The sequence below is a fragment of the Chiloscyllium punctatum genome, chromosome 27, assembly GCF_047496795.1.
Source record: "Chiloscyllium punctatum isolate Juve2018m chromosome 27, sChiPun1.3, whole genome shotgun sequence".
NCBI lineage: Eukaryota > Metazoa > Chordata > Chondrichthyes > Orectolobiformes > Hemiscylliidae > Chiloscyllium > Chiloscyllium punctatum.
The window spans coordinates 22,959,835-22,985,373 of record NC_092765.1 but is presented as its reverse complement, the minus strand read 5'-3'; the positions used below and the strand labels follow the sequence as shown (position 1 = coordinate 22,985,373).

The 25,539-nt window shown below is 40.7% G+C and overlaps 1 protein-coding gene across 1 annotated transcript in view; it reads left to right on the top strand.

Annotated features, from left to right (window-relative positions):
- Window positions 1-228: 228 nt before the first annotated feature.
- The window catches only part of LOC140453539 (serine incorporator 1-like), a 38,505-nt gene continuing 13,194 nt past the window's right edge, over window positions 229-25,539 (top strand). The window contains exons 1-4 of the mRNA XM_072548307.1: window positions 229-379; window positions 11,901-12,062; window positions 22,382-22,569; window positions 24,358-24,437. Of these exons, the coding sequence (XP_072404408.1) occupies window positions 341-379; window positions 11,901-12,062; window positions 22,382-22,569; window positions 24,358-24,437 (469 nt within the window). The 5' untranslated portion in view covers window positions 229-340. The remainder of the gene's footprint in view (window positions 380-11,900; window positions 12,063-22,381; window positions 22,570-24,357; window positions 24,438-25,539) is intronic.

The window sequence follows — 25,539 nt, the reverse complement described above, 5'->3', positions numbered from 1 at the left end:
GGTGTGCCACTTCACCCTGATCACTGAGATCAGCGCAGATCAATCACACTGCATCCCATCATTGAGAAGCTATGGTCCTCCCAGCCTGTAGGCGGCGGTGTCCGTGGAGGAAGCGGGGGGGGGGGGGGTGTTGAGACGGCGAGCGGTCCTGGCTGCCCGCTGGGTGGCACAGCTGAGTCCAAGGCGGCAATTGAGTCCAAACCCGACCTCGAGTGACGCCGGAAAGAGCCGAGCGTTTCCGGAAAGAGCCGAGTTAGACAGTCGGCAGTCGCTGGGGCGAGTGAGCCGTCACGACAGTGTGTGTTTATCGGCGAGGTCCGGTGCTGGGGTGTGAGCCATCATGGGAGCCTGCTTGGCAATCTGTTCGCTGGCGAGTTGTGTGAGTATGTGTATCCCCTGTCCTTCTGCGGGAAGGTATGTGGTGTCCCGGGCCTCTTGCTGTACCCCAGTCTGGGGGGGCTCTCCCCCCGGTCTGGGCCTGGGGCTGGGGCCTGTCAACCCTTCACTCTACACCGCCAGTGGCTGTGGCCTCCTCCTCCTACACAACCTAACAATAAACTCCAGCCTTTATGTCTGGAGTTTATAGACAGGCTTTCCTTTCTATAAATTTGACCACTCCCTCCCCACATTAATGAATTTCTACTTATTTGTAAATGTGCATTTAATTATTAGCTTTCTCCCCAGGAGCTGGGAATTGTACAGTTGGATTGTTTTTTTTGTGTATAATAAAGATCTCACTTCCTGTTTAATGAACTTGGTGTCAGACCAGATTGGGTTTCCTCATAACATCTTTCTTCCTTTCTTTGCTTTGTTTGTTTTCGTTTTGATTTTGTTTTAAGCAACAACGTTCTTGCGGTGTGTTTTGTGGACATATTTTATCCGTATCGGAGTAATAGTTTGTTGTTTTCTTGGAGCTCACATTTGACGATGTAGTTTAGGATTTGCATCGTCACAAGTCAGATGTTGAATTTTCCGTCGTGACATTGTCCTTTTTTAGAGCAACACTTCCTGCTGGTAAAGAGGAATGCTGTTTGGAATGAGCCCATGATGGCACTGAGTTGCAAACACACTAATCGTTGTAGCTCACGTAATTTTATTTACTTTCACTATTCTCCTGAGAGTAGACGTCTGACAGCAGCTGAATCTCAGCGGGGGCGGCTCAAAACTGCATTGCTTTTGAACTGGAACATTGGGGCTGCTTGTGAGAGGTATCATGATTATTTGAGAGACTTGATTCTAGTCCCCTCAGTTAATTACACAGTCATGCTGTTGAGATGAGCTTACACATATGTTAGGTGTACAAATATTATGGGTGGTTATCAAACTGACCAAATATTTAAGTACTAAATTAGAATTGATAGGTTATTTATTTGAATTATTAATTTATCTGACTAGGTAACAATTTGCCAAACTGCTCCTCAAAACATAATCAAAGAGTAATATTTGCAGTAAACTTTGCACGCCAAATCAATGTGGGTGTTTAAGCTGCCTCCCGCTATTAACCTGTCATTGTTCTTCTTCTCCTTTCATGCTCATATGTTTCTCTTATTCTACAATGTATGTGTTCATCGCCTTAGCTATTCCTTGTACTGAATCCCATTCTCTGGTTCAAAATCCTTTGTCCTGAATTCTCTGTTTGGTTTATCAGTGATGTGAAGGAGCCGGTGTTGGACTGGGATGGACAAAGTTTAAAAATCACACAACATCAGGTTATAGTCCGACAGGTTTATTTGGAAGCACTAACTTTTGGAGCATTGTTCCTTCAGGTGGTTGTGGAGAATGAGGGCATAAGACACATCTTATAGCAAAAGATTACAGTGTCATGCAAGTGAAATGATATTTTGAACAAACCTGGATTGTTGTTAAGTCTTTCATCTTTTAGAACAGGTTGCAGGTTTCGGTTCATTAATATGAACAGCATGGGTCTGTTTCCATGCTGTACATCGCTGACTCTACAAAAGACTTAACAAACATCCATGTTTGTTCAGTATATTATTACAGTTGCATGACACAGTAATCTTTTGCTATAAGTTCAGTGTCTTATGATTTTATACTCTGCAACCACCTGATGAAGGAGCAGCGCTCCAAAAGCTGGTGCTTCCAAATAAACCTGTTGGACTATAACCTGGTGTTTGTGATTTTTAACTTGGTTTATCAGGTGAGTATTTTATATTCATTGGACTTGGAGTGGTTTCTCCTTGAAGTGGGAATGTTTTTGATTAGATTAGAAGATTAGAATCCCTACAGTGTGGAAATAGGCCCTTCTGCCCAACAAGTCCCCACCGACCCTCTGAAGACTAACCCACCCAGACCCATTTCACTCTGACTAATGCACCTAACACTATGGGAACTTAGCATGGCTAATTCACCGGACCTGCACATCTTTGGACCCGGAGGAAACCCATGCAGACGCGAAGAGAATGTACAGACTCCACACAGACAGTCGCCTGAGGTTAGAATCGCACCTGGGTCCCTGGCACTGTGAGGCTGCAGTGCTAACTACTGAGCTACCGTGCTGCCCCTTCTGTAAGATCATCCTGTTGCAGTTAATTTCCTAAAGGTGCATTCACCCTAATGCAATTTTAATAAAACTATTTTTGAATCTTCGCCAAGGCCTTTATTGTTTTTGTAATCAACTTGTTCAGACCTGTTATGACATGCATCCAGGGCAAATGGGGTTGAACCCTTCTGGCTCAGGCAGGGACAATACCATTGCATTGCAAGAGTTCTAAAAGCATTTAGTCTGATTAGAGATGTTTTTATCAACCTATTCAGCAATGTTATGACACCCCTTTGGAGTGGATGGGCCCTAAACCTTAGCTCCAAAGTGGGTACTATAGAACCATAATACAGTGCCTTTGTATACTTTGATACAATGGAGAACTTCACACATATTCCCAAGCAAAGTCTGACCAAGGTTCCACATGAGCATAACATAATTTCTCAGCTTTTTCATTTTATTTGTTCTAGAAATGTTTTTTTAATATAAAAAAAATCAATCACTTTTAGAGTTTTGTGTGCCTGTACTTAAAGAATCTTTGACTCCATGTTCCTACTTGTCTTTCAGGAGGTATGTCATAGAGTCGTAGAGATGCACAGAACAGAAACAGATTTTTCAATCCAACTCTTCCATGCTGACTAGATATCCCAAACCAATCTCGTCCCATCTGCCAGCCACCTGGCCCCTTCGGTCTCTTTTATATCTTTCCCATCTCACCCTAAACCTGTGCCCTCTAGTTCTGGACTCCTCCCACCCCAGGGAAGAAAAACTTGTCTATTTATCCTATCCATGTCCCTCATGATTTTATAAACTTCTATAAGATCACCCCTCAGCCTCAGATGGTCCAGCCTCTCCCTATAGCTCAAATCATCCAAACCTGGCAACATCCTTCTAAATCTTTTCCAAATCCTTTCAGGTTTCACAACATCCTTCCGATAGGAGGGAGACCAGAATTGCATGCAATGTTCCAACAGTGGCCTAACCAAAGTCCTCTACAGCCGCAACATGATCTCCCAACTGCTGTACTCAATACTCTGACCAATAAAGGAAAGCATACCAATCACCTCTTTCACTATTCTATCTACCTGCGACTCCACTTTCAAGGAGCTACGAACCTGCACTCCAAGGTCTCTTTGTTCAGCAACACTCCCTAAGACCTTACCATTAAGTGTATAAATCCTGCTAAGATTTGCTTTCCCAAAATGCAGCACTTTGCATTGATCTAAATTTAACGCCATCTGGCACGCCATTGGTCACAGATCTCCAATCTGAAAAACAACCCTCCACCACCACCCTCTGTCTTCTACCTATGAGGCAGTTCTGTATCCAAATGGCGAGTTCTCCCTGTATTCCATGAGATCTAACCTTGCTAACCAGAATCCCATGGAAAACCTTGTCAAATGCCTTACTGAAGTCCATATAGATCATATCTACCGCTCTGCCCTCATTAATCTTCTTTGTTGCTTCTTCAAAAACTCAATCAGGTTTGTGAGACATGATTTCCCATGCACAAAGCCATGTACGATCTACCAGTTCTTCCTAGAAATTAGTGCTTTGCCTTTATCAACATTGCAGTTTATTTGCTAATTAACACTCATTCGGAGGGTAGAAGAAGGCAGGGAAAGAGTTAAGTTCTGAGTTTTGTGAAACAAAAGGTTCAGCTGAGCATGACTCAGATCAGATGAGAACTTACTGTTAACAATGGTATGCTGGAGGCAAAGGCAATGGGTTAACAAGGTGGAAAACCAGTCATTATGTACAGCCGTTCAATAATATTGGAACCATTCAGTATGTGAGGTCAGCTAACAAGGGGAAAAGAATTCATTGTATGAATCCAGTTAACAAGGTTAAGAACACCCATTATATAACAGTAAAGGGCTTGATCGCTACTATTGATACTTGTTGATTGTAACGGTCTCCCAATTAATATGTATGTTGCCTAATCTGGATGCTTCGCCCCGTAAAATGACTGTATAGTTCATTGAGAAACTGCTGTTCCAGAGAAGACTCTGAATTCATGTCGTTGTGCACATGGGTGATCATCCTCTCTCCCGCCCAGGGCACAGAATAAAATGAAGGAGATAAAACCGTACTGCCTCTTTCTGAGTGTTTTGCTCCAAGTGAGGCGGCGGGGGGAGAAACGGGACAACAATTCTGAACGTTTATTTATGTCTTCCTGTAGTTTGTCACACTTCTCCTTTTATTAACTTAGAAGTTGTACTCTGAATTTGGCAGTCCAAATCATTCATAATGTTGGAAAATCCTAGGGCTGAACAGATGTAGCATTCCCTTTTGCTGTGTAGCAAAGCTAGTATTCAATCATTTACTTCTACCCTAAGTAGGATTTGGGCGGATGTTGCTGCAAGACCAACATTCGCAGACCATCCCTAAATTGCCCTTGAGCTGAGTAAGTTGTTAGGTCTCATAGATAAGTTCTTGAATGCCAAGGGGATCAAAGGTTATGGGGAGAAAGTGGGAAAATAGGGTTGACAATCCCATCAGCCATCGTTGAATGTCGGAGCAGACTCCATGGGCTGAATGGCCTGATCTCTATCCCTATGTTTTATGGATATTTCAGAGAGCTGTCAAGAGTCAGCAACATTGCTGAGGGTCTGGATTCACATGGAGGCCAGACTGGGTATGAATGGCTGATTTCCTTCCCTAAAAGGCATTAATGAATCTCTGTGGTCCCTATAACTGAGATTTATTGGTCCTTGCTCTTTTGAGCTCCCCACCTTTATTCTAGTCTATAACCCAGTAAACCATGTGGTACTTGCTGGAAGTTCATAAGTTTCAAACTTTTAAACTCTTGTCCAAGAGGTAGATTCAGTTGTGTTTTTACTTGGTTATTATTATTGCATGACTCTGTTCCCAAAATAAATCCATCAAGAAGTTATGGTTATTTGTTTTTTCAGAATGTGTCGTGACTGTACCTGTACACTCTCGATGTGAATTTTTAACAAAGGGTGTGCACTGAGAATCAAATACACACAGTAGCTTATCTCTAGCATGTTTGAATTTGATAAAATTTAACTTGTGATTGGTCCTGGTCAAGACAGAGTTATAGTTTAAGGTTATGGGATAGGCCATTTAGAGCTGAAATGAGAAGAAATCTATAAAACAAATGAATTTTGAGCCTGCGGAATTCTCTGTCATGGGTGGTTGGTTGAGGGCAAAACATTAAATGTTATCAAGTTGGAGTTTGATATCTGTCTTAGCACTAAAGAGATCACAGCTTGCAGGGAGATAACAGGAACAGGGATAATCATATTGAAGTAGGCTCAAAGGGCCTAATGACCACCACCTATTTTCTATGCTTTGAAAAAAAAACAAACTTTAAGGTACAATAATGCCTTAGCTTTGAATAACACAGTAGTGTATATTCCAAAAGATGCTTTATTTTCTGTCTGATTTAAATGTGTACCTATGTTTCAATTTTAATTGGTTCATTGTTTCTCAACAAAATTTAGATTTTAAAATATTATTCTTGGGCTATGGTGTAACTGGCAAAATTTGGATTTATTGTCTGTCCCTAATTACCCTGAAAAGGTGCCAGCAGACACCCTTCTTGAGTTGTCAGGAGCAGTTTGAAACAACAGAGTGGTATGTGAGGCCGTTTCACAGTGCATAAGGGTTAACCATGTTGATGTGGACCTTGAGTTGCACAAAGCTTGGGGTTAGTAATTCTTCCTTTTCAAAAGCCTATTGGCTTCCATGACTAGTTGACAACAACTTGATGGACATTTTAACTGATGCTCGCTTTTAGTTTCCAGATTTGACTCAGACGTTGTTACAGTTTAGACAGCATTAGCATGCCTTTAAAGATGTGGTGAATAAAAAGTTTGGATGTAAAACATAAGTTACAAAAGGTGCAACAAATACAACTTGTTGCCATACATCATGCTGTCTACTTGGATGTTTCAATGTAATTATAAAAGCATTAATAATTGCAGTGTATGTTTCCATGTGAGACTCAGAGCAAAACATTTGAAATTGAAGTAAACTAAAGTATTCTGCAGGCACATTGTTCCACTCTGACATCAATACACTTCCAGTACACTTAATGTTCATATTGTACATCAAGTTCCACTGACTCCAATCCTTGATGTGTTACGTCTGAAAGCCTTTAGACAGAAGTATTTTCCATTCCAACTCTGCAATAACTGCTCCAAATGTTAATGTATTATTCAGTAAGTCATCCTGTACCTTGGACTGTGCTAGTTTGTACTTCTTCATTAGGGACAAATATGCACAGTGGAACGAAAGGAAGTTCAGGCATTTCAAGTAAAGTTATGAATGAAATTTCAAGATATTTAGGGAGTTACTATTCCCATTTTATTTTCTTACCGAACTCCAGTTTTATAAGAAAACCTTTTTTTTTGTGGATGCTGGAGATTTGTACTAAAGGCAGAAAGTGCTGGAGATTCTCAGCAGCTCTGCCTGTATCTGGAGAAATAAGTATTCTGTTTCCCACTCCATAGAATACGATATGACCTTCTGTCCAAAGTTCTGAAGCAGTCATCCTGGATATTAACTCCGTTTCTCCAGTTTTACATTTTTCCCCAAGTTTTTGTGACAGCTTATCATAGAATGAGACAACACAGAACGAGACAATCATATTAGCACCAATTCTTTGAAAGAGCAATCTGATTCATCCTGCTCCTGTAAATATGAAGCATGTCAGTATAAAAATGGTGCATTTTATTTTCAACAAAATGTGAGTATTTGAAGTGCTATGTGACAGCTGGCCACTCTGGAAGAGCCACATGCAGATTTTCCTGTGAAGATAAATTAACTGAGACATGAGTCATGTTTGGTATGGATCACATTGAGTGTAAATAAATTTTGGTGAGATCAGCCATTATATTGCAACATGTCCTTGCTTTCTACCCCATTTGGTGGCATTCTGAGTCAGAAGGCTGTTATTTCAAGATCTTGCGTACATAACCTAAACTGGCACTTCTGTACAATAATGAGGGAATGTTTTATCATTTGCTGCAAAAAATACCTCTTCCTCTTGCCCACGTAACAGTAATTTGCATTGCCTTTGCATTAATTGTGTACAGAAATGCAAGTATCATTCAGGGTATTGCTAGTGAGTAGTATGAATCAGATGGGATGGTGAAGGAGTTGGATGACTATGTCAGGGCAATCAATGGAACACCAGAAGTGTATGCAGCTTGTTTGAAGACGCAGCCGGTGGTGACACAAGACTTAGTATTGGTGCTGATATGATTATTTTCATTATTAGAACTGACAAAAGTTGACAGGATGGTCTTCAATTTTATTCCCTCTTCATAGATTCTCAAGTTCGTAAGAATGCAAAATGGGCTAATTGAAGTTGAAGTTCTTCAGTTTCTTAGGGCAACTGCTGAGGGGTCTGTGTCTTGGTGTTGGACAAGAGTTGGTGATCTAGTAATAAGATTAGAATGAATTTATTTGCCCTGGGATTGTGGTCGCTGTGTCTAGAATACTCCCCAGAGGAGGGTGGTTACTTAATTGTAGTATATTCTCAAGACTAAGATTGATCAATTTTTGGGCCCCAAGTGAGAGAAGCTACTTCAGGAAGGGTGGGAGAGATTTTGAGAGGATGCAGAACAGATCTGAGAATGGTTTCAAGAATGGACATATGAAATTGAGGATAGACTGTAGAAGCTTTAGTTGCTTTCCTGAATAGAATTGTAGATTGAGGAGACATTTGATTGAAGTTTCAAAATAGTGTTGGTCTGGACAGAATAGAAAATCAGGGGACACTGTTTTTAGTTGATTGTGAAAGAATTGACAAAGAGCAAATAAGATCTGGATTGCAGTGTCAGAATATGGTGCATATAAGTACATTCAGCTAACAAAAAAGGGTGTTTGGTAAAACCCTTGGTAGGGCTGGAGGGAAAGACATGGTACTCAGAATAGTGTTTTTGCTGTTGCAGAGAACTGGGTGTGACATGACTGACAATGGCGTCATTTCGATAATGGGGGATGGGGAAAGGGAAGTGAGGTGGAGTTGAAGTAGAAGGCATGCCATGATCTTCTTGAATGTTAGAATAGGGTGGAAGCTGCATTTTTAGATACATTTACGTGAAAAGGGAATAAGAAAAATCCAGCCATAATTTCATTAAAATGTTGTAGATTGAGGTTTCTGGTATATAGTGAGGTGGTGTTTTGGAATTGAAATGATGGTTTTGGTAGTGGATCAGCAGTATGATATGCTCCTTTGTTTTGGGATGTTTGAAATAAAAATGAGGCATTTATAAATGCAAGTTCTTCATTCATCACAAGCCCAGCGATTTTTGGTAGTTTATATGAAACCGTGAGAAAGTGAACATCTTGAAGCCTGTTGCAGTTCAAATGTTTGTCAGTGAGTAGGAGATTTTTATTTGTTCATCTGTTCAAGTGCTTAATTTGTTTAGCCCCTGGAGACGAGGGAAAGAACTGGCAAAAACAAAAACTGTATTGAAATATCTGAAGTGTATATTCAGATGGCTTAAATGTTTTTGTACTCTGGAGAAAATGGGAATTTGATGAAACTGAATGTGTGATGTTAAGAATGTAAACAACAATGCAAAGATTTGTGCCTTTCTGTCAGTTCTGCTTTCAATGTGATAGTTATTTGTTGCTGATGTGTTATCAAAGCTATGATGCAGATTTGTGGCCATTGCTTAGTACGGAGCAAATTGGTCATATTGCATTTGTGTGCATGTCAGCTGATTGGAGATTCAGTTTTGCAAAGATAAGAGCACCTTACTCATTTCTCTTGGGAATCAAATAACGCAGAGCTTTGAAATCTAGAGCATGCAGTCATGTTTTCCCTGCACTGATGTTCAGCATACAAATTATGATCATGGTATTCTCATGAATTGAAAAGCATTCACAACATTAGCCCTCCGTTCTAGAGGCAGAAACTCATTCATTTTGGGAAGTAAGTGGTCTCCAACCTTTAACTCTTAAACTGTCAAAATGTATTCTAATTTTAATGTTTCCTCATTTATTTTTGATTAGTTTCTTCTCTTTATGTAGTTTTCATGCTTATATTATTAATTGTTTTCTCTGATACTTAGTATTAGTTAATTTGATTGAGGAAACTTGAACTAATCATTCAAAACTAGAGACTTGCAGGTTTGTTTGAAGTTGATTGATTTTTAATTGAGTTGACGGACAGCCTTTAGGATTCAGAAGGGGAGCTCCTCTCTGCAAAATTCCCATTCCTTGAGCTGCTCTTGTAACCACAGTGTTTATATGGCTGTTCCAGGTCAGTTTCTGTAACTGTTGGTGGAGGATTTAGCAATAGTAACACAGTTAAATGTCAAGGTGAAATGGTTAATTCTTTTGTTTGAGTTAGCCATTTCCTGGTACTTGTTAAGTATGTATGGGCACAATGATAGTAGGTGTCTTATATCTATGGCGGTTGCAGGTATAGGAGAGAAAATGAGGTAGAGTTGCTTCCCTTAAGTTTTGTTTCCATTTACTGCTGTTGGAAACGTAGTGCAAGGACTGGTTCCAATTTTTTGTGTTGCCCTTGTGATTAAATAATTGACTCTGCCTGATCCGGCTCACAGACGGAAGAATGGATTCTGTGGGGTTAGAACATTGCTGTCTCACAGCTCCAGGGACCTGGGTTCGATTCCCACCTCGGGCTGTGTGGAGTTTGCACGTTCTCCCCCGTGTCTGCATGGATTTCCTCCGAGTGCTCCAGTTGCCTCCCACAATCCAAAGATGTGCAGGTTAAGTGAATTGACCATGTTAAATTGCCCATTGTGTTCGATGCATTAGTCAGGGGTAAATGTAGAGTTACTCTTCAGAGGATCATTGTGGACTTGTTGGGCCAAATGGCCTACTTCCACACTGTAGGGAATCTAATGTAATCTAATCTGGGTATGTGCTTCATGAAGAGAAAACTTTGGTAGCAATGAAGGAAGAAAATATTCTGCTTGGTTGCCGAATAACCGCAAAAGAATGCTGATGTCTAAAAAGAAGAAATGCAGCGCGACAAAATAATACCATTTTTATGAACTCATCTTGGAATAATGCTCTTTAACTTAGTTTTAACTCTACAACCAATCCACCCATGTCAATTAACATGCAATAATCTCGTTGCAGGTATCAAATAATTGTTGAGGTCAGAGAATTCACAGTTCTTAGGTTAACCATATCTGACGGCTTTGGAACAGGGAAAGATATTGAACACTTAATATGGGAGATTTATTGCATCTGAAGCCCTCTGGGTGAAACTGTGTGCAGGCTTCAAAAGATACTGGTCTGAAATTTGTAATCAGCAAATCAGGAATGACAGTCAATTTTCACTACTTGCATAGTTCCCATATGTTTTTGTACAGGATGTTGAGTGGAGACTTGATTTCATTGAGCAGCCTATCGAAGTGAATTAGTATGTGTGAGAAAGGCAACTGGTCAGTGGTGTGCGTTTTCATCTAATTCCATCCTGAAACTTGCAGAATCTAAACCAAGAAGTAGAGTTGAGCTTTAAATAATTTATAGAAACTAAGCAAAAAGTGAGGTTGAGAGAGAGGAAAAAGACCTCACATTTCCACATCTTAAATTCTAGAGGAATGAGCTTCCAAATTCGTAATCCTGCCTGTGCCAAAGTAATTGTTTCACAACAAAGGTGACTTGTTGCACAGATTTAAAATTCATTTACATTTGAATGCACTAATCCTAATTTTTGTTTAGCGGTTTTAGCAGCTAAGTGCCCCAAACTCTCCTGACTGTATGAATCTATCAATGAATTACTGTTGTAGATCAACCCATGACGAAGCAGGATAATTACAATGTAAATTTTGGATTTTACACTTGGCTGCATGTGGCTACTCTGGAAATTGCTGTCCATAGATACCATGATAACAGTGAGTGTTGTTGGCTACGCTTATTTTTAATGTTAAATCTGGGCCAATGGTTTTGTAAGTAAAAGGAATGAATGTTAAAATAAGGCTCTCTAGTAGCCTAATAATTTGATAGGAACATTTTAGTGATGGCCAGTACCCTGTTCATCTCTTTTCCTTTTCTTGCCTCTTTACATGAATCTCTTTTCCCCCAACGTTGGCACTATTTGTCTAAGATTAAGCATGGATGCATTTTCTTAACAAGCATTCTAGGGATGGAAATCAAGTCAGTATGTACAGTGAAATATCTCCCAACTCCTCCCTTGGTTATCCACTTTTAGGGAATGAGAGTCATTGCAGTTCATTATCGAACAAAGGGAACGAAAAATATTGAGATTGTTATGCTTTACAGGTTTAAAACAAGACAGTGACTAATGACTATTTTAGTTTTTGTCAAATGCTGTAGGTTTCATTTAATACAGTAAAAGTAATTTTTAAATGTAAATTATTATTTAAAAAGTGGATTGAAAGTGGTATTGAATTATATTTCTGATTATTTTCTATTTTAGGCTTCGTGTCTGTGTGGAAGTGCATCATGCCTGCTTTGTTCCTGCTGTCCCTCTGCCAAGAACTCTGTGGTGACTCGCCTTGCCTATGGCTTCTTCTTGTTCCTAGGAACAGTTGTTTCGTGTATTATGATAGCACCAGGCATTGAAGCTCAACTAAAGAAGGTGAGTATGTAATATTTCTTTGAATTTAGTCCAGCCTGTCAAAAGTCTCAGTGCTGGGATTTGCTTTGTTGGAATCCAGCAGCCTAACAAATGCTTCACTGTAATTCTTTGTGTGATGTATGATGCAGTGCATGAAAATTATAAAAGGATAGGAATTCTGGAACCTGAAACCCTATCCTAATAAGTCATATTTTTAAGGGAGTAAATTAATTTAAGAACAAAAAACAAGAGACTTTTCACATCAAGAATACTTTTTAAAATTAATTTCTATACAAGAGAGTTCAGTTTGATCCTTAAGTTAGCATTTTATATCTTGGAATTTATCTATGATTCTGTAACCTTACTTGCTCTGCCCTGTGCTTCCTACAGAATATTAATTTCCTCTTGAAATCTAGATGTTTTAAATGGCACACAGAATTTGACGCAATATCATTCCTTTTATAGTTCTAAGAGTAAAGAAACCTGTTTGACTTGTCAGATGCTTGAGGAATGTATTATAGCATCTTGTTGAATGTTGTTGACAAATCGCTTGTTTTACTTGAATCTTTGATTTGCTGACTATTACAATGCATGCTTCTTTCTACCATATGGTATCCACCCACTGCACTGAATTCATGTTTCCTGTACCAATGGGCATTCTGTACAGTTGTAAGGTTATGCAATATCTGACACACCTTAGTTCATCGGATTAGTTTCAGTAGATCGGTTTGTATACAGCTTAACAAAAGATCCCCATTGTCTTACAGGACCATAGAGCATCTGTACCATTGGAGAGAGAAGTGACTGGTGATGTCTTAATTTGGGAGTCACTGCACCTCTAGTTGATTAGTTCAGTTGGCTGGATGGCATGCTACCAGTATTGCAGGTTCAATTCCTGCCTTAGCTGAGATCGTTGTGAAGGTTCCGCCTTCTCAACCTCACCCCTTTAGCCATGGCCTAACTAATGTCTTGTACAGTTCCATCATCATTTGTCTGCTGTTATATTCTGTGCTTCACCTAATAAAGGTAAGTATCCCACATGCCTTCATAACCACCTTATCCATCTATTCTGCCTTCAAGGATTTAGGAACGTAAGCATTAAGTTCCCTTGGATCATCTGTACTTTATTGAATCTGATCATTCATCCCTTGTTACTCCTCCATCATCACCTTACACTTTGCTGGATTAAATTCTTTTTGCTACTGTTCTGCCCTTCTGACTAACCTGTCCATGTCCTGTAGTCTAAGCCTTTTGGCTGTTTACCACACCAGCAATTCCCATGTCATCTGCAAACTTGCTGATCATGCCTCCTACATTTGTGTACAGGTCATTAACGTACATAACAAACATCAGTAGACCCAGCACCAAACTCTGGAGCAAGCCACTGGATATGGACTTGCACTTACAAAAACAAACCTTCTAATGTCACCCTCTGCCACGTGCTACTAAGCCGATTTTGGATCCAATTTGTCAAATGGCCTTGGATCCCTTGGCTCTTATCTTCTTGATCAGTCTTTCATGTGACAACTTGTCAAAAGCCTTACTAATGTCTACATTGACTGCACTGCCCTCATCTGCACCTTGTCACATCTTTGAAAAACTCAACAAAACCTGACAGACATGATCTCCCTCTGATATAACCATGCTGACTACCTTAACTCTCCAAGTGGAAATTAATTCTATCCCTCAGAAATTTTTCCAGAAGTTTCCCTTACCACTGATGTTAAACTCCTTGGCCCATCATTCCCTGGTTTATCCTTGCCACCCTTCTTGAATAATGCATTACATTTGCTGTCCTCCGCCCTCCTAATACTTTCCCTTTGGCCAGAGAGGATTTGATAGTTAATGGTAGGGCCTCTGCAATTTGCTCCCTTGCCTCCCACAGCAACCTCGGATACATCTCATCTGAATTAGGGATTTATCGATTCATATCACCTCCCTTTCAATTGTGATTTCAAGTATATCACAGTCCTCCTCCCAAATTCCTATATCTTAAATTATCGTTTCTTTCGGTGAGTAAAGATACAAAGTACTCACTTAAAATGTCACACATGTCTTTGGCACTTTGGTCCCTAATGGGCATTGCTTTTTCCTTGTTTATCCTGTTGAATCTAATATAGTTATAAAATATTTTTGGATGGTATTTTATTTGCCAGTGTTTTTTCATGCTTTCTTCTCAATTCCTCACTTCTTTTTTGAAAAAGAAATTCCCTCCATATTCTAAATGCATCTTGAAGGTTCTCTGTTTTGAGCCCTCAGTATCTACCATAATCTTCATTTGCTTTCCTTATCCAACTTTGAACATTCTTACACCAGGACTTGTTGGTCCAGTTCTTTACATTTACAAGAACATGTTTGGCCTTCATATTTGCTGTTTCCTTTTTGAAGGACTCCCACTCCTCTGATGTTCCTAGTTGCCGCAAGTCCACTTTGGCCAGATCCTGTCATATCTTATATTCAGATCATCCTGCTCCCAGTTTCAGAATCTTCAATACTTGTCCATCCTTCTTGACCTTTTTAATGGCTATCTTAAATCTTATTGAGTTGTGGTCAATATCACTGAAATGCTCCCCCATTGGAACTTATAGTTTTGGCATTGCTCCCTAAATTTAGGTCCAGTGCAGTCATTCTTTTGAAGGACTTTCTAAGTGCTGGTTTAAAAAGCTTTCCTGGATGAGTTTCAAAATTCCACCACTAAGTCTTTCAGACTTTCTCTATCCCAGTTAATATTGAGGAAGGTGAAATTCCCTTGTCCTGGTTAGTAGTGGCTGTGGGTTTGGAAGGTGCAGTGTATAAGGACCTTTGAATTTTTGTCATGCCTCTTGTAGATGCTCCTAACAACTACTGTGCCTTACTAGTGGAGGAAATGAATGCTTGTTTGTGAATGTGATGCCAATGAACTGAGTTGCTTTGTCCTGGATGGTGTCACACTTATTGAGCCATGTTGAAGCTGTATACATCTCGGCAAGTGGAAAGTATTCTCTATCATCTTCCTGACTTATATGTTGTAGATAATGGTCACAGTGTGAGGAGTTATTTGCTGCAGGATTCCTAGCTTCTGACCTGCTGTTGTAGACACCATACTTACATGGGTTGACCAGATGAATTTTTTTGATCAGTTGTCATGTCCAGAATGTTGATAATGAGGGATTCAGCAATGGTGATGCAGTTGAATGATGAGTGGCCCTGGTTAGATTGTTGGAAATGGTGACTACTTGGACCTGTGGTCCTTGAATGTTAACTTATCAGTTGCCAGCTCAAGTCTTGATATTGTTCAGGCATTGCTGTATTTAGGCATAGACTGCTTCAGCATCTGAGGAGTTGTGATTGGTGCTGAGCATTCTGAAATCATCAGCCCACATTCCCACTTCTGATCCTGTGATGGAGGGAAGCCCTTTGCTGAAGCAGCTGAAGATTGCTGGGCCTAGCACACTACCCCGAGGAACACCTGCAGAGATGCCCTGGAGCTGAGATGACTGACCTCCAACAACCATTACCATCTTCATTTCTAATAGGTTTGACTCCAGCCAAGTATGTTTCAATGACTCCCATTGAGGTCAAGTGTGTAAGGGCTCCTTGATGACACTCTGAAATGCTGCTGTAAGGCCAGGGGCAGCCAATCTTACCTCAGTTTTGACATTGAACTCTATTATCCTTGTTTTAACTAAGGCATTCCTGAGGTCAGGAGCTGAATGGCCTTGGTGAAACTCAATCTGAGTGTCAGTAGCTGTATACCACTGTTGATGACTTTTTCCATCGCTGTACTGAGGAGTAAGAGTAGATTGGAGAGGCAATTGACTGGATTGCATTGGTGTACGATATACCTGGGCAATTTTCTACATTACCAGTTTGCCAGTGTTGTAGCTATACTGAAACAGCTTGACTAGGGGTTGCTAAGTTCTGGAGTGCCAGTCTTCAGTTATATTGCTGGAATGTTTTCGGTGTTTACAACCTTTGCAATGTTCAGAGTCTACAGCTGTTTCTTGATAATGTGGAGTGAATCATAATGGCTTAAAACTGGCGCCTGTGATGCTGGGGACCTCTGGAGGAGGCCAAAATGTATCATCCAGGCAGCATTTCTGGCTGGAGATTGTTGGAAATACTTCTACCTGATCTTCTGCATCAATGTCCTTGGCTTCCTTGTTACTGAGGATGGAGATATTTGTGGAGCTGCCTCCTCTAAGGTCTTTTTATCTGAGATTCTTACACACTTGATGCAACTGCAAAAGCTAACCTCTGAATAACAACCAAATTTTATTAAGCAAATACAGTACAAACTTTCTGGAGGAATCTTTAACCCACACACTTTGCAGGGCTTACTGAGTTGTGTCAAAGTACAAGAGTTTGACCTTACAGTTAGTAATGCCCGGGACAATCCTCAGCCACTCCCCCACAGTCACCTGAAACTCAAGACACAATGTAGTGATCGCATCATTTCCAGAAACAATATAATGTCAATCATCCCTTCATGGTCAAATCTGTTGGGAATATTTTTTTTAAAAAAACTACATGGAGTAGTCAAAATTCCAACTGTAAAGTTCTTATTGATTTCTGATTGGGGGATGAAAGTGTAAATAGTTGGAGATGACAATGTAACTTGGCTTCTGATTAACTAGGAGATGGCCATGCAGTTGGCTCTGAATGGCAATGGATGGGAATGTAACTTCCTTACATTCTACCTGTAGAACAGAGACATCTCACCCTAGCCTTGCCATCCAATTTCCCACAGGTCAGCAATATCTCTCTTCCAATGAATTATTTAATTGTCCACCACCATTCACAACTGAAATTGTAGCACTGCAGAGCTTAAATCTGATTCTTTGGTTGTGGTATTGTTTAGCTTTGTTTATTAGTTGCTGCTCGTGCTTCGAGGCATGCAAGTAGCTTTGTGTTGTAACTTCACCATTTTTAGGTGCTGCTTCTGATATGTCCTTTTGTATCCTTGGCGTAGAGTTGACCTCTGGCTTAATGGCCATGATAAATTGCGGGGCTATGTTGGACCATGAATTTGCAGATTGTTTTTCAGAACAGTTCTGTTGCTTCTCATGGCCCTCAGCACTTCATCGATGCCCAGTCATGCATTGCTATACCTGTTTGTAATCGGTTCCATTTACCATGATGGCTGTGCCACTCGTGATGGAAGATGTCATTATAGAGCCATAGAGATGTACAGCTTGGAAACACTGTTTGGTCCAACCTGTCCATGCCGACCAGATATCCCAACCCAATCTAGTCCCACCTGCCAGCACCTGGCCCATATCCCTCTAAACCCTTCCTATTCATTTACCCATCCAAATGCCTCTTAAATGTTGCAATTGTACCAGCCTCCACCACATCTTCTGGCAACTCATTCCATACACGTACCACCCTCTGCGTGAAGAAGTTGGCTCTTAGGTCTCTTTTATATCTTTCCCCTCTCACCCTAAACCTATGCCCTCTCGTTCTGGACTCCTCGGCCCCAGGGAAAAGACTTTGCCTATTTATCCTATCCATGCCCCTCATAATTTTGTAAACATCTATAAGGTCACCCCTCAGCCTCCGACGCTCAAGGGAAAACAGCCCCAGCCTGTTCAGCCTCTCCCTATAGCTCAAATCCTCCAACCCTGGCAACATATTTGTAAATCTTTTCTGAACCCTTTCAATTTTCACAACATCTTTCCGATAGTAAGGAGACCAGAATTGGGCGCAATATTCCAACAGTGACCGAACCAATGTCCTGTACAGCCACAACATGACCTCCCAACTCCTATACTCAATACTCTGACCAAGAAAGGAAAGCCTACCAAACGCTGCCTTCACTATCCTATCTACCTGCGACTTCACTTTCAAGGACCTATGAACCTGCACTGCAAGGACTCTTTGTTTAGCAACACTCCCTAGGACCTTACCATTAAGTGTATAAATCCTGCTAAGGTTTGCTTTCCCAAAATGCAGCACCTTGCATTTATCTGAATTAAACTCCACCTGCTACTTCTCAGCCCATTGGCCCATCTGGTCCAGATCCTGTTGTAATCTGAGGTAACCTTCTTTGCTGTCCACTACACCTCCAATTTTGGTGACATCTGCAAACTTACTAACTGTACCTCTTTCTTCGCATCCAAATCATTTATATAAATGACACAATGTAGAGGACCCACCACCGATCCTTGTGGCACTCCACTGGTCACAGGCCTCCAGTCTGAAAACAACCGTCCACCAGCACCCTCTGTCTTCTACCTTTGAGCAGTTCTGTATCCAAATGGCTAGTTCTTCCTGTATTCCATGAGATCTAACCTTGCTGATCAGTCTCCCATGGGGAACTTTGTCTTAGTGAAGTCCATATAGATCACATCTGCTCTGCCCTCATCATTCCACTTTGTTACTTCTTCAAAAAACTCAATCAAGTTTGTGAGACATGATTTTCCATGCACAAAGCCATGTTGACTATCCCTAATCAGTCCTTGCCTTTCCAAATACATGTATATCCTGTCCCTCCGGATGCCCTCCAACAACTAGTCCACCACTGAGGTCAGGCTCACCGGTCTATAGTTCCCTGGCTTATCTTTACCACCTTTAAACAGTGGCACCACGTTTTCCAACCTCCAGTCTTCCGGCACCTCACCTGTTGACTATTGATGATACAAATATCTCAGCAAGAGGCCCAGCAATCACTTCTCTAGCTTCTCAGAGTTCTCGGGTACACCTGATCAGGTCCTGGGGATTTATCCACCTTTTAACCATTTCAAGACATCCAGCACTTCCTCCTCTAATCTGGACATTTTGCAAGATGTCACCATCTATTTCCCTACAGTCTATATCTTCCATATCCTTTTCCACAGTAAATACTGATGCAAAATATACATTTAGTATCTTCCCCCATTTTCTGTGACTCCACATAAAGGCCACCTTGCTGATCTTTGAGGAGCCCTATTCTCTCCCTAGTTACCCTTTTGTCCTTAATATATTTGTAAAAACCCTTTGGATTCTCCTTAATTCTATTTGCCAAAGCTATCTCATGTCCCCTTTTTTGCCCTCCTGATTTCCCTCTTAAGTATCCTCCTACTTCCTTTATACTCTTCTAAGGATTCACTTGATCTATCATGTCTATACTTTTGCTTCCTTCTTTTTCTTAACCGAACCCTCAATTTCTTTGTTAATGTGAAGAAAGTGTGTCATCTCTACGAGAACTATGCAGTGGAAACGTCTACTATGCCTGACATGGACAGATGCTTCTGTGCCAAGCTTATCAATAAGAATGAGGTCAAGTATGCTTTTCCTCTTGTTGGTTCTCTCACCACCTGCTGGAGACGTAACCAGTCTAGCAGCTTTGTCTGTTAGGACTTCAGCTCAGTCAAGAGTGGTGCTGGCGAGCCACTATTGGTTATGGATGTTGAATCCCATTATCACTTCCTTCAGCTGGTGCTCCACCTGCAGTGAACATGAATTAGGAACTGAAGAGGGCCCTGTGTTCTCTCAAGGCTGCTCCAACTTCCAATAAAATCATAGCTGATCTGTTTGTGTTCAATTTTGATATTTCCACCTACCTCACCTCCCAATGTTCCTATGCCTATAAATATTGATGTACCTCCAGCTTAAAACTATTCAATTGCCTCTGCCTTGGTCTTCTGGGTCAGTACTCCAAAGTTGTGCAATGCTCTGTGAAGAGAAAAACTTTCCCATATCTCTGTCCTACAGTGTGACCCCTAATTTTTAAACTCTGCCCCTTGGCTCTGTGTTCTCAACAAAGAATAAACATAGTTTACATGTCCATCTTGTCAAGACTTTGCAAGATCTTTTAAACTTGGATCAAATCACCCCCTATTCCTCTAAATTCCAGCCAGTATCAATAAGGCATGGTCACTGGAATCAATGTTGGGGACTATCTAGGCAACTCCTTCCTAATTGTCTCCCACCACCATTGCTGGGAACGGGGCATAGCCAGGAATGATGATGATAGTGTTTTCTAGGATATTAGAGTCACAGATGTACAGCACAGAAACAGACCCTTCAGTTCAACTTGTCCATGCCGACCAGATACCCCAACCCAATCTAGTCCACCTGCCAGCACCTGGCCCATATCCCTCCAAACCCTTCCTATTCGTATACCCATCCAGATGCCTTTTAAATGTTGCAATTGTACCAGCCTCGACCACTTCCTCCGGCAGCATATTCCATACAAGTCCCACCCTCTGCATGAAAAAGTTGCCCCTTAGGTCTCTTTTCTATCTTTCCCCTCTCGCCCTAAACCTAATGACCTCTCGTTCTGGATTCCCCCACCCCAGGGAAAAGACTTTGTCTATTTATCCTATCCATGCCCCTCATGATTTTATAAACCTCTATAAGGTCACCCCGCAGCCTATGACACTCCAGGGAAAACAGCCCCAGCCTATTCAACTTTTCCCTATAGCTCAAATCCTCCAGCCCTGGCAACATTCTTGTAAATCTTTTCTGAACCCTTTCAAGTTTCACAACATCCTTCTGAATTGTCATAAAGTATATGCCTGTATGCCTGTGTCAGTTGTTCCATGACCAATCTGCAAGATAGATCTCTTATTTTTGACACTAGCCCCCAGGTGTTCTTAAACAGGACTTTGCAAACTCAGCCTTGTGAACCTTGCAGTTTTCATTTCTGGCACCTATCTAAATGCAAAGTGGATCATCTGGTTTCATTCTTTTGAGACTTCATTTAGTGCAACTGAGTGGCTTGCTAGGCCATTTCAGAGGATAGTTAGGAGATGGCCACATTGTTGTAGATCTGAATTCACATGTAGACCAGATCAGATCAGATAAGAATGGCCGACTTCCTTCCTTGAAGGGTACTGATGAATCCGTTCGCTACTACGGATTCAGATTATTTTCAATTTAAATTCCACCATCTACTGTGATATGACTTGAACCTGGGTCCTGCAGAGTACTGCCTGGGTCTCTGGATTATTTGTCCAGTGACTGTATGGTCACATCATCGCCTCCCCTATGGATACATAATGTCAAGTATGCTTCTGAAACTCTAAGGCATTAACCACAATTCAGCTTGCATTTCATCCAGATTTGAGTATTAACAGCTTCTGATTTAGAGACTGAGTAAGTGAATCAAATATCATCTGAGAAGAAAATGAGCATCTTTTCATTGTCATTTCCTGATTTGATGATGCTGATCTAATATTCCACAAGGTGGATTAATGTGCACAGTCTAGCATAACTTTAACAATATTGATATTAATGACTTCACTGGAAGTGATACTATAATTTCCTTCAGGGTAGTTACATTTGGATTTGAATTACAAATGTTTTACCCATGAATGATTTGAGATTCTACCTTTTAGAATTTTCTTAATCTGTTATGGTCTGCAACCTAGTACATGCCCAAGCACTGTCATAGCTGTCAAAAGGACTTTTTTTTTCAGACAACAATTGCATGTTTAATTAATAGGAAGGATATTACTAAATTGGAGGAGGTTCAGAAAAGATATCTCAGAATGTTGCTGGGAAATGGAGGGTTTGAGTTATAAGGATACGCTATGACTATTTTCACTGGAGCAGAGGAAGTTGAGGGGTGACCTTGAGATTTATAAAATCATGAGGGGTGTAGATTAAGTGATTCGAAGTGTATTTTCCCTAGGGTGGGAGAGTTCAAAACTAGGGGGCACATATATGAGGTGAGGATAAATCTTACGACATGAGGCAACTTTTTTAACACAGTGGTTCATGTGTGGAATGAATTGACAGAGGAAATGATGGCTGCTGATACAGTTAAATAGTTAAAATACATTTGTAGAAGTACAAGAGTAGGGAATGTCTGGAGGGACATGAGCCAAATACATGCAAGTGGGGCTAGCTTACTTTGGGAGCATGGGGTTGGTGTCAACTACTTGGACCCAAGGGTCAGTTTCTGTGCTTTAACTATACATGTAATCTATACATTTTCCTGAAGTTTGCTTATCTTTATTTCCACCACGGACCCTCACCAGCGTCTTTTGTTCTTTCTTTCCTCTTGCTGTTATTCTTACATGTGTTCTCCCTCCCTCATCCCTTGCTTTCCTGCTTGCGTGCTCTCACTTGCTCTCACTCTCCATCCCCTTCTTTCCCTTTCCCCCTTCCCCTCTATTTCCCTTGCTCTGCAACCCCCCCCACCACCTCCACCACCCGCCACTCCCTCCACCACCCGCCACTGAGATCTATTGCTCTGTTGGGACCATCACAGCCATGCTGTTGTCATTGTAAAGTCAGGTTGCATCCCCGTTATCAGATTAGCACTTTTCCATTCCAAAGAGGTGTGTAGGTTGCCAAAAGTAATGAACAAAGTAAAGTTTCCATCTAACCTCATTTAATTTGTTATCTCTTATTTCTCTCTTGTTGTTTAGATTCCTGGATTTTGTGAAGGAGGTGCCAGTATTCCCTTCATTCAGGCAAATGTTAACTGTGACATCATTGTGGGTTATAAGTCTGTCTATCGCATGTGCTTTGGGCTGGCTGGCTTCTTCTTTCTGTTTGCTTTGATCATGATCCATGTGAAGAGCAGCAAAGACCCCAGGTCTGGATTGCAGAATGGGTAAGCCACTGCAAACAAAAAAGTTCATTGAAGTTACTGGTAAAATTATAATCAAAAAGACTTATTTTGAGGGTATGTTACATCGTGCAACATGTCTGATTTAACACTAGTAAGAATATAATTATCAACAAAAACATTATATCACTAGAATGTATTAGATATCCAACAGGTCAGGTATCACTATCATTATTGTAAATCTTCTCTGTACCCTTGATATTACCCCCACTGTTGCCACTGTATATTTTGGAAAAACCTAGACAGTGCCTTCATAAAAATCCCAGAAAAACATTGACAGCTTTTGGCTTTCTGTCTTCAAACAGTCCATTCTACCAGCTGTTCCTCTGATTTTGTTGATTAGTCTATTTTGACAAAAAGAGTTTCAATGAAATGCTTATAAAAAATTCTGATAAATTACACCCACTGCATTGTCCTTGTCTACTCCTTATCATCTCACTGTAAAATTTCATAAGGGAGGTCAAACCTCTTTGGATCATGCTGAATATTCATTATTACATTTTGTAATGTTCTTCCAATCTGTCCTTCAGTATGTTCATACTGGACTCGCACCTTAAGTACAGTAGTTACATAGACTTTCCACAAGTCCTCTGTCACTGTACCTTTTTCTAATGAATTAAGTATGAGCAGTGATGCTTCTGCTGTCTCTTCCTGAGATTTAACAACAGAAAGGACATGGTAATAAGTCGGGAAATGCAGAATAATTCTGAAGCAGGACCACTAAGGGTACTAGCCACTGCCAATCCACATCATCTCGCCCCCACATCAAATAAATGAATCTTGATTTGTAAACCATGAATTTAGAATTAAATTGCAGTAAATGTCAGAGAATTGGAAGTAGGACATTCAATTGTTCATAATTTCAGAAATTCCCGAAGTACTTTACAGTTGAATTTCTTTTGAAGTGTTATAATTATTACATAGCAGGAAGCACACGAGTGAATTTGCGTATTATAAAGTCCCAGACACTGTGACGTGATCATGACCAGATAATTTGATTGAGAGATAAATGTCATCCAGGATGCTGGGAAGAACTAGTAAAAGAGCTGAGCACTTAAGTGATGAAAATATTGAGCAATGTATAACCGAAGGTGATTTCACTTTGCCTCTGATAATGGCATTAATTCGAGCTGGAGTACCATCCAGCAGCACAGGCAATCCTTCAATATTTACTCACTTGATGGCCCAGCCATAAGTGTTAGCAGTCTGCAAGGTCATTGCAGCCTTGGCTAATTCCGTTCTAGCTTAATATCGTCAGCCAGGCCTACTGCATAACAATTTGGGAATTCGCATTCTGCGTGGGTTTCCTCCAGGCACTCCAGTTTCCTCCCACTGTCCAAGGATGTGCAGGTTAGGTGAATTGGCTATGCTAAATTGCCAATACTATTCAGGGATGTGTAGGTTAGGTGCATTAGTCGGGGCTAAACATTGGATCGGGGGAATGGCTCTTTGGAGGGTCAGTGTTGACTTGTTAGGCCGAGTGGACTATTTCCCACTGCAGGGATTCTGTGATTTAAGTGTATTCTTTCTTATCATATTTAGAGGGTAACTGTCAGATAGGATATCAGCAATTCACCAACTAGCAGTTGACCAAGTAATACAAGTGGAACTTTGAAATGAACTATTTCATTCGTTTCTTAAACCTACTCGTCTGATGCATTATCTCCTTGAAGCAGGAAACTAGCTGCCACTATAATCCTTTTGAGTGCATTGGTAACTCCTGCTGTGGGTAACTCATGATGCCAATGGCCATTTGTTTGTGTTTTTGTTTAGATTCTGGTTTTTCAAATTTCTGGCCTTAGTGGGAATCACTGTTGGCGCTTTCTTCATTCCTGATGGTACCTTTACAACAGGTATTGTGCATAACAACTTTATATGAGAAAAAGTATTTGTGTAAAAAGTGTCATAAGAATTCAAAATCTCATTTTTGTTCTTGAACAAAAATACATTGAAAATTTTCCAGTTATCCATGGGACTAGTGCACTAACGGATTGACATCACATTTTTGACCTTCATTGTGGCCAGGTGCAACAGAAATACAATGTTTCTCATATCAGTGACTGTTTACATTGAGAGGATAAAGCACTTTCAATAAAGTAGGGGCTGACTTCACTGATACTGAAGAGGGAGGATCATGTATTGATTAGGTTGGGGTGTCAATGTTGGATGGACTTCTGGAGGGGAGGAGATGTGGATGGTGGGAGTAGGAGATGCAGAGGAGTCCTTTATTTTCCATTGCAATTACCTTTTCCGAGACATTATGTGCAATTTGTTTTCCCCATTTTTCTTTTATTTCCTTCTGAAAACATGGACTTGTGTTGGAGTATGGTTATTAGGTACCAGCGATCCTCTGGTATATTAACTTTTTTACACAGCCAATCTTCACCAGGGTCCTAATAACCCTCCTTCGTGGGTATCTGTTGTGTGAAGGGCATCACAACATAAATTATCCTGGCCTCCGCTGATAGCAAAATGACCAATTTCAATCCAGAATAAGGAACAGGACTATTGGCAGATTGTAATTCCTGCTTCCAAATGATAGAATTAAGGCAAACTGTTGTATCCTTATCAAAGACTCTGCTGACACCAGCTCGCAGGAGCAGCAGTGGAGGAGCCAAATAAGCTGAATCACTTAATTACATGCCAGTGGATGAAATCCATCTTGATTGGAAGAAAATTATCCTTTAGGACAACTGTACAACAGCATTTGCATTTTTGTAAACATAACAATTTTTAGGAACTGTGCTACTATTTTGGTAATGAAGCCAAGAGCTGGTGAAAGATTTTGCAAATCAGACCTTCACAGCTCAGTTTTGTTTTGCCCTCACCTGCTTTAATCTGAATGCTCTTCTACTGTTGAGCCTCACTCTTCAGCCACAGATATTAATTTTCTAAAAGCTTTCACCATGTCATTGTCAGGAGGAGGTTTGGTGCTGACTGAGTCAATGTCAGTCT